A 14,745-nucleotide genomic window follows, 5' to 3' on the forward strand; every position below is an offset into this window, starting at 1 on the left:
GCATGATAGTGCAGCTGCCCTGGCCTCTTCTGTATTGTCCAGACTTTTTGCCATAAGGTCCCATTCACCAGCCTTCACGGCCGCTAGCTTTAACATAGCATAGCTGTTGACATCCAGGTCCTAAAAGATTGGGGCGTTTTCAGAATCAGTGATTCCCACTCTTCTCAAGGCAAGAAAGGCTAAGTCTTGTAAAGTATATTGTCATACCTGGAAATTGTTTTTCTATTGGTGCTAGCCAAGCTTTCACCCTCGCTAGTATTCTATGGGTCAGTTGCTTGCCTTCCTGCAGTCAGGGCTGGATCACAAACTGGCCCTGAGTACCCTGAAAGATCAGGTCTCTGCCCTGGTCTTTTTGTTCTAGAGACCCCTAAACTCTCACTACTCGATGAAGGCATTTATTCAAGCGGTTGGCATTTCCAGTTGCTGTTACCTCTAGTAGATAGGTTTCAGAGCTGGCCACACTGTCCTGTTGGATGAACCCCTTCTGGTGTTACAATTAGACAAAGTTGTTTTGTGGCAATATGATTCCTTTTTACCAAAATTGGTGTCTGACCCTCACATAAATGACAATGTTTTACCCTTCCTTTGCCCTTCTCATAAGGGCATAAATTAGGCAGCCCTCCACTTTCTGGGTGTGGTGTAAAGCTTTACATTGCAGCTACGGCCTCTATTACAATATCGGATTTGCTTTTCATTTGGCCCAATAGAGGGAAAACGGGTTCACCAGGTCATTTGTGCTCATTTTCTGAAAAGTAGGGTGGTTCTCAATTGAGGCTCATTCTACTAGGTTTTTCGACACATCTTGGGAGTATCAGCATCGGGCTTCTCTGGGGAGCAACTTTACAATGCCGCTACCTGGTCTTCTATGCATACGTATACTAAGGCTGATTCCAGTCTCGGAAGTAAAGTTTTACAGACTGTTTTTTGGCCTTGTTGAGACCTTTGGCTCTGTTGAATTAAATTTTGTTGCCTAAGTTAACCTCCCTCGTTACTGCTGTGGGATAATCCATCTGTTAAGATTGACAGGCTGTGGTCTATACTGCATGATAAAAGAATACTGAATTTTTTGCGTATGTGTAAAAAATGTTTTGGGGATGATCAAACAGGACCTTCCCCTTTGTATTTTTTGTTTCTTAATGGCTTGCTACAAGACTGTAGATCATATGGTGGAGAGTTAATACTTTGAGTGGCTTTGCCAGTGCCCAATCACCAGAATGTGCAGAACTTAACCCATCCTTTTATTATTGACAGCCTGTGTCCTGTGCCTTTCTAAGAAAGAAAAAAAAAAAAGGATTTTACAGATACGTTTAAAAAAAAAAAAAAAAAAAAAGTTTTTTTTCTGTTCCGTGAGTAGTTTGTTTTTTACTCTCCAGTGCATATATAAAGTTTTATTTCTTCTGTCTCCACTATCCCAGAATTTGACCGTCATGAGATACAAATATATGAAGAGGTAGCCCGAATGCCTCCTTTTCAAAGAAAAACGCTGGTTTTAATTGGAGCTCAAGGTGTGGGACGCAGAAGCTTGAAGAATAGACTGATTGTCATGAATCCTACCCAGTTTGGAACGACTGTTCCATGTAAGTTCTAGTACTATATCAAAGAAAATGAGTTGTCCATGTTCCAATGCAATGTTTTTTAATTAACATTTTTCATCCCGAAAAGTTGAAATGTCCAATAAACAAATGATATCATTGGTATGTACTTTGTATAAAAACACTGATCTAGTACCTTTTATAAATCCTAAATATTACATATGTTTCCAATTCTAAATAAAGGCAGTATGTGTGTGTGTGTGTGTGTGTCAAACCTAACAGCTATGTTTATTCACTGTTTTACGGTAACAAAGAAGGAATTTTCAAAGCTTACTGTTTATTATAGGAAAAAATCCATCAGATACCTCAAAATTCTTTATAGGTGTAATCATATGACTGCTCTGCTCTTCTTCAGCCTGTCTGGTGGGGAGCAAGAAGAAGAAGACAGTATCTTAATGTATGTAGGCATTACTGGGCACTTACAGTGCCTTGCGAAAGTATTCGGCCCCCTTGAACTTTGCAACCTTTTGCCACATTTCAGGCTTCATACATAAAGATATAAAACTGCAATTTTTTGTGAAGAATCAACAAGTGGGACACAATCATGAAGTGGAACGAAATTTATTGGATATTTCAAACTTTAACAAATAAAAAACTGAAAAATTGGGCGTGCAAAATTATTCAGCCCCTTTACTTTCAGTGCAGCAAACTCTCTCCAGAAGTTCAGGGAGGATCTCTGAATGATCCAATGTTGACCTAAATGACTAATGATGATAAATAGAATCCACCTGTGTGTAATCAAGTCTCCATATAAATGCACCTGCACTGTGATAGTCTCAGAGGTCTGTTTAAAGCGCAGAGAGCATCATGAAGTTTAAAGCCGGATTTGGATACAAAAAGATTTCCCAAGCTTTAAACATCCCAAGGAGCACTGTGCAAGCGATAATATTGAAATGGAAGGAGTATCAGACCACTGCAAATCTATGAAGACCTGGCCGTTCCTCTAAGCTCATACAAGGAGAAAACTGATCAGAGATGCAGCCAAGAGGCCCATGATCACTCTGGATGAACTGCAGAGATCTACAGCTGAGGTGGGAGACTCTGTACATAGGACAACAATCAGTCGTATACTGCACAAATCTGGCCTTTATGGAAGAGTGGCAAGAAGAAAGCCATTTCTTAAAGATATCCATAGAGACACACCAAACATGTGGAAGAAGGTGCTCTGGTCATATGAAACCAAAATCAAACTTTTTGGCAACAATGCAAAACGTTATGTTTGGCGTAAAAGCAACACAGCTCATCACCCTGAACACACCATCCCCACTGTCAAACATGGTGGTGGCAGCATCATGGTTTGGGCCTGCTTTTCTTCAGCAGGGACAGGGAAGATGGTTAAAATTGAAGGGAAGATGGATGGAGCCAAATACAGGACCATTCTGGAAGAAAACCTGATGGAGCCTGCAAAAGACCTGAGACTGGGACGGAGATTTGTCTTCCAACAAGACAATGATCCAAAACCTAAAGCAAAATCTACAATGGAATGGTTCACAACTAAACATATCCAGGTGTTAGAATGGCCAAGTCAAAGTCCAGACCTGAATCCAATTGAGAATCTGTAGAAAGAACTGAAAACTGCTGTTCACAAACGCTCTCCATCCAACCTCACTGAGCTCAAGCTTTTTTGCAAGGAGGAATGGGCAAAAATTTCAGTCTCTCGATGTGCAAAGCTGATAGAGACATACCCCAAGCGACTTATAGCTGTAATCGCAGCAAAAGGTGGCGCTACAAAGTATTAACTTAAGGGGCTGAATAATTTTGCCCAATTTTTCAGTTTTTTATTTGTTAAAGTTTGAAATATCCAATAAATTTCGTTCCACTTCATGATTGTGTCCCACTTGCTGTTGATTCTTCACAAAAAAATTAGTTTTATATCTTTGTTTGAAGCCTGAAATGTGGCAAAAGGTCACAAAGTTCAAGGGGGGTGAATACTTTCGCAAGGCACTGTAGCAACAAAGATGATTCTACCACCAATAACTATTTCTCTGTCGCTCATTGACAGACGTAGTCCTCCTTGATTAATATCAACTCGGGTTATACTGCCCTCTACAGGAGTAGGACTAGACAGGAAAGAAAACGTTCTGGCCACACCTTAGGGGCAGTCCCAGAGGGTATATCCTCTCTCTCTGCTACAGCAAATCAGTTTTTTTCTGTCTAGTTAGGAGTAAGGACCTAGATGCCTTGCTAGGATCTTCGGTCCTGGCAGGATTTTTTTCTTAGATTTTTTTAGACAGCTTTTTTCTCCAGTGTTCCTGTGAGATCTTCAAGCAAGAAAGCTGGAACTGGGCGACGGGCTGGATGTTGAGATCCAGTGGTCACCCCAGTTCAGCCTACGAGCGCGTGCAGGCCATAGCTCCGCGCTGGGTCGGCCGCGACATAGTCCCACTGGACGGGGACTGACCCTGCGAGTTAAACGTCTCGCCTGGACGCCAATGACCAACAGAGTCACGGCGTCCGTATTGGTCGACAGCCCCCCCACCCCGGTGGAGAGGGGTTCTGTCAGGAGTTGGCGCCCGCCTGGTTCCGGTATGGTGAGTAGAATGTTCCCCCTCTCCCTTCTGTCGGGTTTGTGGTGGACGCGGGCCCCTCTCTGGGATGGTAGGATGGGTCTCCCCTCTATCCTATTACAGGTCACAGATCCCCCAATTTGAGTGTGATTGTTTGTGAATAGAAACCAGGAGGCTTGGTTTGGGAGCTGACAATCTAGAGTCATTGTAAGACTGTAAAGGTGACTGAAGTCAGTGGCAGTACTAATAGGGCATTACGTTTGAAGTAAAAGGTATCCTACCTGTCAGAGTGTGTACACAGCCTGAGTTACTGCAGTCCAGATCGCCATTCCTCCAGCAACCGGTCACTTACACGGGCTGCACAGCTCCCGACGGCCCACGGACCGCATGCGGCCCACCAGGGTCCTATACCGCCGGCCAGGCTTTTTCACCATTCATGGTGAAGTTTGTGGGGCCAAGGCACTCCCGCAGGCTGCCAGGCCGAATACATACTTCCCGCAGGCCGCTGCTAGCCGCCGCCATTGTTTTGCAGATCGCACGAGACCGCCATATTGGCGTAGCCTCGTGTCTCCAGCATGGGGGCGGCCATGTTTGAGGTGACCAAACACCTCGAGGAGCTATGGGGAGGCGCCGGAAGGCGTGTAAAGGGGCGGAGCCGCCTCCTTTTACCCGGGAAAGCAAGCCAAAGACTGTAATAGACAGTGCTGGAACAGGTTGTATTGAAACTTCTGAGCATCAAGTGGTGAGCCTTGGGGTCTCTCTCTCTCTCTGTAGGGGTCCTAAAGCAGGTACCACTAAGGGGCGCTGTGGCGCTGGGGGTCTGAAGAAAAAAAAAAGTTTTATTTTTGCAAATTTTTTTTTTTTTCCGGCAAGTGCTGGAATAATCATGGACCCTGCCACACAGGTGCCCCCACCTGATCCCCTCGAGGTGACCGCAGGACCCTCCAGTTCACAGAGTGTTGATGCATTTACAGCAGTTTTGGAGTCTTTGGTATCCCGGGTGGAGATGGCCTGTCAGGGACGGGGGAGAAAGCGACCCCCGCCTACCCCTATTTCATCTGATACTTCAGATTCTGAGATGGTCATTGCAGCTGCAGGTCCCTCTGCAGGGGCTGTTGTCTCAGGTAAAGTTCCCTCAGACAGTGAGGAGGACGTTCCTGCCTCCGCCATAGCACAAGAAGCAGCATTGGTGGACGCACTCGTTGTGGCGGTCCGGGAAACCTTAAGACTTGAGGTTTTACCGGCAGAGATAACCGAGATAGAAATTCCCTTTGGTACTAGTAAGCCTACCAAGACGGCTAAGGTGTTTCCCTTACCTAAATGTTTTGGTAATAAAATTAAAGAGGAATGGGATCATCCTAAACGTACCCTTACTGTTTCCAAGCGCATTGCTAGACGCTATCCGTTTGAGGAATCCCTCCTTAAGAAATGGACGGTACCACCAGCGGTGGATCCACCCATTTCCAGACTGAATAAAGCCACTGTTATCCCGTTGGAGGACGCTCTGTCCTTTAAGGATACGGTGGATCGGTAAATGGAAGCGGAGTCCCGCATCATTTTTTCCCTGATAGGGTCAGCCTTTAGACCACTGATTGTCATTGGTTTAGTTTCACGAACATTAACGGAATGGGCAAGATTGTTACGCCATGACCTAAAGGGGGAAGGTATCCCCCAGGCAGCGTCTGATTTGATGGAGCAAATCATACAAGGACTGCAGTTTATCTGTGACGCAGCCCTGGATGCCACCCCCTTGTTAGGGCATGCATCGATGTCAGCGGTAGTCCTCAGACGTGTGCTGTGGTTAAAGTGCTGGTCGGCGGATCTAGGTTCCAAAAAAGCCTTGGCGAATCTCCCCTTTCAGGGGAATCGCCTATTTGGGGCCACCCTAGATGAGATCATTAAGGATGTCACTGGGGGCAAGAGCACTTTTTTGCCGCAGGCTGCTAAAGCTAAAGGACCTCGTAACAAGCGTGGACCTTTCTTTGCCGCTCATAAAGGGTTAGTTCGCTCTGCTGGGGCGAGCGGGAAAGGCAAAGCCCCTCTAGGAGGGTTCAAGAGGCGCTGGTCGGGCAAACAAAAGGCCGACTCAGCCAAACCTGAAGTCAAGGCTAATACAGCTTGAAGGTGCGCCCCCACCCGGCTTAGGGGTGGGGGGACGTCTTCACCGGTGTTCAGATCTAGGACTTTCCTGAATCCCAGACTAAGGGGTTCAGGAGATCATACGATCAGGATACAAGATCGAGTGTCGATCACTGCTACCGGTGCGATTCTTCCCTTCCAACATTTAGGTGCTACAGGGAGCGATAGTTCCCGTTCCCTGAACAGATCATTTTCTTTACCTTTTCCAAGGATCATTCTCAGTTCCCTCCAGGAATCGGATCCGGTTGAGCAAGCGGACCAAGGAGCCTCTAGTCGGGTGACTTCGGTCTCTAATGCTCAACCAGGAGAAATCATCACTCCTGATAGGAATCAAGTTTCTGATAAATGTGTGGGAACAGAGAGCGATCAGACTTTGTCGGATTGCCTGGACCAGGCAGCTCTAGGGCAGCCTGGTTCGGATCCAGTCAGACAATATCAGGGTGATGACTTAGGTCGATCACCAAGGATTTCACCATCTGTGTCTTCATCAGAGCATCCCGGAGGTGGATCTGTTGGCATATCGGCTCAACAGGAAGGCGCGGAGGTTGGTAACGCGCGCCCGCGATCCTCTAGCGGACGCAGCAGGCGCGCTGAACGGCCTGTAAAGGCAGTGTCAGCTACTATATGTCTTCCCTCCTCTCAGATTGCTGCTGAGATTTCTCCGCAGGATAGAGATGGAGGGAACTCCAGTTATCCTTGAAATTCTAGGCTAGCCTCGTCAAGCCGGTCAGGCCGACTTGGACATGCTAGTCGCGAACGCTCCTTGGAGACTTCTTCTCAGGGAGGATCTGCGGTCTCAAGGACCAATCTTCCATCGTGCTTTACAGTCGCTGGTTTTAATGGCCTGGCCATTGAGACCCAGGTACTGAAGGACAGAGGGTTGTCAGCTTCAGTTATTCCTACTCTAATTAAAGCAAGGAAAGCGACTTCCAGCAAAGTCTATTATCGCACATGGAAGACTTATATCGCGTGGTGTGAATCTTTGGGATTTCCTCCACGTACCTATTCGGTGACCCGAATCTTGGCTTTTCTGCAAAAGGGGGTTGAGCAGAAACTATCCTTGAGCACTATCAAGGGTCAGGTTTCAGCATTAGCAATCTTCTTTCAGAAGCCTTTGGCTACTCATTCCTTGGTGCGGAATTTCATCCAGGGGGTGCGGCACTTGGCTCCGCCAGTCCGCGCGCCCTTACCGCCCTGGGATCTTAATTTGGTTTTGTCGGTTCTGCAGAAACCTCCCTTTGAAAATATCAGGGAGATTCCCTTGCTTACATTATCCCAGAAGGTGGCCTTCTTGGTGGCTATCACTTCTGCACTCAGGGTGTCAGAACTGGCTGCATTATCATGCCATTCCCCATATCTAGTGGTTCATAGGGATAAGGTAGTTCTTCATCCAAAGCCATCCTTTCTTCCTAAGGTGGTTTCAGACTTTCATCTGAATGAAGATATTGTGCTACCTTCCTTGTGTCCTTAGCCCAATCATCCTCGGGAATATGCGTTGCATTCCTTGGATGTGGTTCGGGCAATCGGTATACCTGAAGGCTACGGAATCATTCCGTAAGACGGATTCACTTTTTGTGATCACGGATGGCCCCAGAAAGGGGTTGCCTGCATCTGCCGCGACTATCTCCAAATGGATTAGACAGACGGTGGTACAGGCTTATTCTATTAAGGGTCGAAATCCTTCGTTCCCTGTTAAGGCGCACTCCACTCGAGCGCTCAGTACTTCCTGGGCCTACCGCTATCAGGCGTCAGTGGTCCAGGTGTGCAAGGCGGCCACCTGGTCGTCGGTGCATACCTTTACAAAATTTTATAAAGTTGATGTGATGGCATCGGCGGATGCCTCATTTGGCCACAAGGTTTTGCAGGCCGCAATTTGAGGAGACCGGTGGTCTACCTCGAGGGTTTTTTTCCGTTGGAATTTCAGTTGAGTCTCATCCTTTGATTGATGGGCCTTTAAAACTTCTAGTTAGCACCGGTTGGGCCTTCTAGATTGGATTTTGATTTCCATTTTCCCACCCCTCATTTGTGGTACTGCTTTGGGACGTCCGGAGTTGATATTAATCAAGGAGGACTACGTCTGTCAATGAGCGACAGAGAAAAATGGATTTTTGTAAAATCTTACCGTAAAATCCTTTTCTCTTAAGCTCATTGACAGACGTAGTACCCGCCCCTCTGTTTTGGAGTTGGGTTGGGTTAAATTCTCTAAACACTGCTTTGTGACATAACTGATTTGCTGTAGCAGAGAGAGAGGATATACCCTCTGGGACTGCCCCTAAGGTGTGGCCAGAAAGTTTTCTTTCCTGTCTAGTCATACTCCTGTAGAGGGCAGTATAACCCGAGTTGATATTAATCAAGGAGGACTACGTCTGTCAATGAGCTTAAGAGAAAAGGATTTTACGGTAAGATTTTACAAAAATCCATTTTTTAGGCAGAGTTAAGCCGGCCATACCTGAATCGAAATTCAACTGATCCAGCAAGGAATTGCTGAATTGTGATCCATGCATCAGCACCCTGGTTGTACACAAGTCAATCTATCGATCAACTTGTGTACAACCGGCCTGTCTGATTTTCCCGAACGATCAGTACTGCAAGCTATAGCCGACTGTGCTGATGGGGGAATCAACTTTCTTTCCTTCCACCGCAGGAATAAAAAATTGCATATTCTTATTGTCTGCATTTTAGGTATGATGTTGAATCTGTAGAACTAGAAGGGTGTGTGAACATGAGTGGAAGTTGGAGCAAATATTTAACAGCCAGCTTGGACCACAAGTGGCTGTGCTATGCTGGATGCCGTAGAGCTGAAAGTATACTTAAGTCCCCATGAACACAGGGTGTTAGAAAAAACAAGCTGCAAAGCCACTACCAACACCAGAAAAAAGTTGCTGTAAAAGCGCACTTTTAGTAGCTTTTTGCATTGGCGGTAACGCGTGTTTGCTTTTAGCAGCGTTTCTCTGCCTCTATTCAAAATCAGTGGTTCCCTATGAGAGCCGTCTTAACTGATCTGACTTTCAGCTCATTGATTTGGATAGAAGTCTCATCCAAGTCGGATCATGATGATCTGACTTGCGCTCTGAGGATCTTAAAGGGGAACCCCATCCAAAAAAAGAAAAAACAGTATGGGATCCCCTCCAAGGTCCATACCAGACCCTTTGAGTCTGGCATGGATCTTGAAAGAGAGCCCCATGCCAAAATGAAAAAAAAACTTGCGTGGGGTCCCCCCCCCAAGATCATAACATGCCCTTTGGTCTGTTATCGATTTTAAGGGGAATCCCCACGGCCAAAGAAGAAAACAGCGTTGGGTCCCCCCTACAATCCATACCAGGCCCCCCATCTGAGCCTGCAGCCTGGCTGTTCAGGAAAGAGGGGAGTTACGAGCGAGCAACCCCCCCCCCCCTTGACCATACCAGGCCACATGTCCTCAACATGGGGGGGGGGGGGGGTGGATGCTTTGGTGCAGGGGGAAAACATGTTGGGGGCAAGGGCCTCTTCCCAACAACCCTGGGCGGTGGTTGTGGGGGTCTGTGGGCAGGGGGCTTATTGGAATCTGGAAGCCCCCAGATCCTGCCCCCCCCCCCCCTGGGAATAAGTATGGGGTACATCATACCCCTACCCATTTACCCTAAAAAAGGTAGTGCAGTGCAAATAAAAACAAGAGACGGTCCTTTAATAAAAATCTTCCTTAGGTCTTCTTTCTCCGTTCTTCTCCTTCTGGTCTTCTTCACCACTGACCTGGTCCTCCACTGCTGTCATTGTTTCAGCTCCGCTCTTTGCCAGTTCTTATATAGCCAAGGGGTGTGGCCACCCAGTGACCTCACCAAGATACGCCACCCCCACCCCTTGTGACATGACCACAGTAGTGGAGTGGAGACGACTGGAGGGACAAGACTTGTTTTCAAATTAAATGGCTCTCATAGGGAACCCCTGATTTTGACACGTCAAAAAAAAAAAAAAAAAAAAATTGACAGCTTAACGCTGTGTCCTGCGTTAGGCTGCGTTTAGCAGCTTCAAACGTTTTTTTTTTTTCAGCTGCAACACTGGTCCTCAGAAAGTACTGGCCCTGGGGATTTTTTGCAGCTTGAAACGCCTATGCCACTTATAGCTCCTAAAAGCCTTTGTGCACCTGAGGCCATAGAATTCCATAGAGAGGCATTTTTAAGCTGCAAAAAAAAAAAAAAACCCAGGGCCAGTGCGTTCTGAGGACCGGTGTAACAGCTGGTAAAAGCTGCTGTAAAAAAGCGCCCTGTGTGCATGAGGACACATAGGGTATTGTACACTTTCAGTTGTTTTAACTAGATATTTGTGTCGTTATATTCCCTCTGCTGTTTGTTTGCTTTACCTTGCAATGAAAGACTTGCATGTTGTGGCTGCAGTTTGTAGAGTCATGGCTGATCATTTGTCCTATGACTAGGTATTATTCCACCTAGCTTGTCCCTAGGAACAGGCAGCTTTTTGCTTCTGGGTCACACAGGGGTTGATTTACTGAAACTAGAGGGTGCAAAAATCTGGTGCAGCTGTGCATGGTAGCCAAATTGGCTTCAAACTTCAGTATGTTCAATTAAGCTTTGACAAAAATAAAAACATGGAAGCTGATTTCTGTGTAGAGCTGGACCAGTTGTTGCACTCTCAAGTTTTAGTAAGTTAACGGCAGAGTGTCCAGTGCACGCCCTGCTATTTCGTCTGTGTTTCTTCACAAATGCTAATGGAATGCTAATGTGGTCAAACAGATCTCTTCCAGCATTGTAAGCTCTGTTAATTCCCCTGCCATTTTGTGGATGTGTTAGATCTAATTACGGTTTAGCTCTCACCTGCATCAGTGCTAGATTGTGAGACCCAGGGATTGTGAGACATTTGTTTTTTTCCACATGAAATGATGGTTGGCAGACGACAAACGGAAGACATGCACATTAACCTGTGCAGTGCCATGCAGCATGCCTCATGTTTGAACACGAACAGAAACTTTGAACAAGAAACACATTCTAATGCCCCATACACACGTGCAGATTATCTGCAGACTTTTGTCTGCAGACTTACCAAAACCATATAATATGAGGTCAAACCTAAATACTTTCAATTTGTATGCAATCCGGCAGGCCCTTGCACTACATAGAAAAGGTAAGTCTGCAGACAAAAGTCTGCAGATAATCTGCACGTGTGTACGAGGCATAAGGAATGTAATTGTTTACTCTACTGCAGACTTTGTGTATGGGGCCACAAATGATGCCATGAAACTATATGATTAATGCACATCTTTTGTGGGTGAAAAACACAGGATACAAGTAAAAAGTTTTTTAATGCCCCTAAGCCTATTTAATTATTAAATAATTCTGAGGATTGCTGTGTGCATTCAAAGAAGCAGAGCTGTTTAGAAAATAAAGGAATTCCGTCATGAAACAATGTGCCTAAGCAGATAAGATGAAATTGCAGTTTCTTTGTAATATATTTAGATTCAGTGGCTATTCACATCAAAAGTACAGCTTTTTTTCCCCATATGTTGTGCAGTAGGACTTCAAGTTATGTTGATATTACCATGAAGTTCAAATCTGTAGATAGTCTCTTATTACACAAATCAGAAGCTGAAAATTAATATTCGTAGATGACTTGATTTTTGCATGGGAGTTAAGTTGGCAAAATTTTGTTGATGCTGAATTCCTTGAAAAACTAAGTTTGCAGGGAAGTCTTTTTTTAACCACTTCAGCCCTGGAAGATTTTGCCCCCTTCCTGACCAGTTCCTATTTTGTGATTCAGCACTGTGTTTAACGGACAATTGCGCGGTCGTGCGATGCTGTACCCAAATAACATTTATGTCCTTTTTTCCCCACGAATAGAGCTTTCTTTTGGCGGTATTTGATCACCTCTGCAATTTTTATTTTTTGCGCTTTGACATTCTCAAAAAAAAAAATTAAAAAATCAAAATTTTTTAACATTTTAGACCAATTTGTTTTCTGCTACATATTTTTGGTAAAAAAAAATCGCAATAAGCGTATTTTGATTGGTTTGCGCAAAAGTTATTGCATCTACTAACTACGGGAAAGATTTGTCTTTTTTTTTTTTTTTATATATACTAGTAATGGCGGCGATCTGCACTTGTTTTTTTTTTTTTTTTGGGACTGCGACATTGCAGCGGACAGATCGGACCCCTGACTGACATTTTTTACACTTTTGGGTGACCAGTGACATTGCTACAGTAATCTACAGTAATCAGTGCTAAAAAAATATGCACGGTTACTGTAATAAGGACACTGGCAGGGAAGGGGTTAACATTACGGGTGATCAAGGGGTTAAATGTGAGCCTAGGCGAGTGATTCTAACTGTGGGGGGGGGGGGGGGTGGCTTCTGAAATGAACATAGTTCCTATATAGAAGGATCACATGGGCTATGATCATTGCAGGGAGAAGAACGGTCAGCTGTGTTTACAACAGCCAACCGTCGTCCTCTCTCGGCGGCGAACGATCGCGGGTGTTAGGCGGCAATCGGAGCCGCCTGCCCCGTGCATTGGCTTCCCCGCTGACGAGTGGGGGTGGGGTACGCCCCCACTGGCGCACCCTCATTCCCTAGCCGCGTGTATGAGAGCGACGTACAGCTACAGCGATTTTCCTGGGAGCGGCTGCCTGCCGCCGTATAACTGCGGCGGGTGGTCGGCAACCAGTTAAATAGATATAAAGGCAAATACTGTGAGTATGTATTTTGCTGGTGTCCTTATGGTCCAGCTATGTGCACGAGAGCCTCGGCTATACGGGGACTCTCCCACCGCATTGGCTGGACGCTGCTGTCAATCAGTCAGTGAGCCAATGAGGAGTGAGAGAGGGAAGCTTTGTGTGTGAATGGGCACACAGAGCAGCAGTTCGGTAGAGCCTGCTTGGATGTGCCCATTGCAAAATGCTTGCTCTGGGAGCACTTGGCAGGAGGCAAGGGGCCAGGAGTGCTGGCAGGGGACCTGAGAGGAGGAGAATTGGCTGCTTTGTGCAAAACCGCTGCAGAGAGCAGGTAAGTATAGCATGTTTCTTATTTTTAAAAGAATAGTTGACTTTATTATCACTTTAAGAACATATTGGTCAAAATTCTTTGCTTTTTTTTAACTTAATTTTGGCTTTGGAGTATCCAACAAGCACATGTTCTAAACCGCTATCCCTTTCTAAATCTTGTGCAGTCACTTCGCGCAAGCCAAGAGAAGATGAAAAAGATGGGCATGCATACAGATTTGTCTGCAGATTGGAAATGGAAGCAGATATAAAATCTGGAAGGTACTTAGAGCATGGGGAGTATGAAGGGAATCTCTACGGCACAAAAATAGATTCAATTCATGAAGTAGTAATGGCTGGCCGAACGTGTATATTGGATGTTAATCCACAGGTAAATTATTTTCTAAATTTTTCTAATGCTGTGAAACATATACTGGTGTTTTTACACATTTTATACTGTTACAGAACATATTAGGGTTGCCAAATGAACCCATTAATTACTAACAATATACTGTAATTTATCCAAACTTGTGTAGCTGATTAGTTGATTTAGTCTAATAAATACAGAACCTAAAACTAACAACTAATGTGGCTTTCCAGTCAAATCTTAGCTTGGGAAGTGAAGGCAAATCTGCTCAACTGAAATTTTCCAAAAGACAAAAAATGATATATGATTTTTTTGTTCCCTGTGTTTTTATTGCTGCCTCTTTAAGTTTGAGAGCTTTCGCCTCACTCGAGATCTCCTTAACTGGGACACTTGCATCAACACAATTCTGACAGCTCTTCAAGCATCTAAATTGAATAATAGAAAACTATTTTGGTTGAAGAACATTTTGGGGGACAGGTAGGTAGTCCTGGAGAGATGCAGATCTCCCTGAACACCACAGAAGAGAACAGATCAATAAATATTTTATTATAGCTTTTGAAGAAATTACACTTTGCTACAATGTAAAGTAGTGCGTGTACAGCTTGTATAACAGTGTAAATTTGCTGTCCCCTCAAAATAACTAAACACACAGTCAATGATGTCTAATCCGCTGGCAACAAAAGTAAGTACACCCCTATGTGAAAATGTCCAAATTAGGCCCAATTAGCCAGTTTCCGTCCCCGGTGTCATGTGACTTGTTAGTTTTCCAAGGTCTCATGTGTGAATGGGGAGCAGGTGTGTTAATTATGGTGTTATCACTCAACCTTTCTCATACTCGTCACTGAAAGTTCAAAATGACACCTTATGGCAAAGAACTCTGAGGATCTGAAAAAAGAATTGTTGCTCTACATAAAGATGGCCTAGGCAGGCTATAGGAAGACCCTGAAACTGAGCTGCAGCACGGTGGCCAAGACCATACAGTGGTTTAACAGGACAGTTCCACTCAGAACAGGCCTCACTGTGGTCGACCAAAGGAGTTGAGTGCACATGCTCAGCGTCCTATCCAGAGGTTGTCTTTGGAAAATAGACGTATGAGTGCTACCTGCATTGCTGCAGATGTTGAAGGGGTGGGGGGGGTCAGCCTCTCAGTGTTCAGACCATACGCCGCACACTGCATCAAA

The 14,745-nt window shown here is 45.2% G+C and overlaps 1 protein-coding gene across 3 annotated transcripts in view; it reads left to right on the plus strand.

The window, feature by feature from the left end:
• Positions 1-14,745, plus strand: part of PALS2 (protein associated with LIN7 2, MAGUK p55 family member) — a 311,218-nt gene that overhangs the window by 255,769 nt on the left and 40,704 nt on the right. For all 3 annotated transcript variants that reach the window (XM_082259378.1, XM_082259377.1, XM_082259376.1), the window contains exons 9-10: positions 1,416-1,577; positions 13,386-13,588. In XM_082259378.1, coding sequence (XP_082115504.1) covers positions 1,416-1,577; positions 13,386-13,588 — 365 coding nt within the window. The remainder of the gene's footprint in view (positions 1-1,415; positions 1,578-13,385; positions 13,589-14,745) is intronic.

This window comes from Pelophylax lessonae, assembly GCF_965119305.1.
Source record: "Pelophylax lessonae genome assembly, chromosome: 5".
Taxonomy (NCBI): Eukaryota; Metazoa; Chordata; class Amphibia; order Anura; family Ranidae; genus Pelophylax; species Pelophylax lessonae.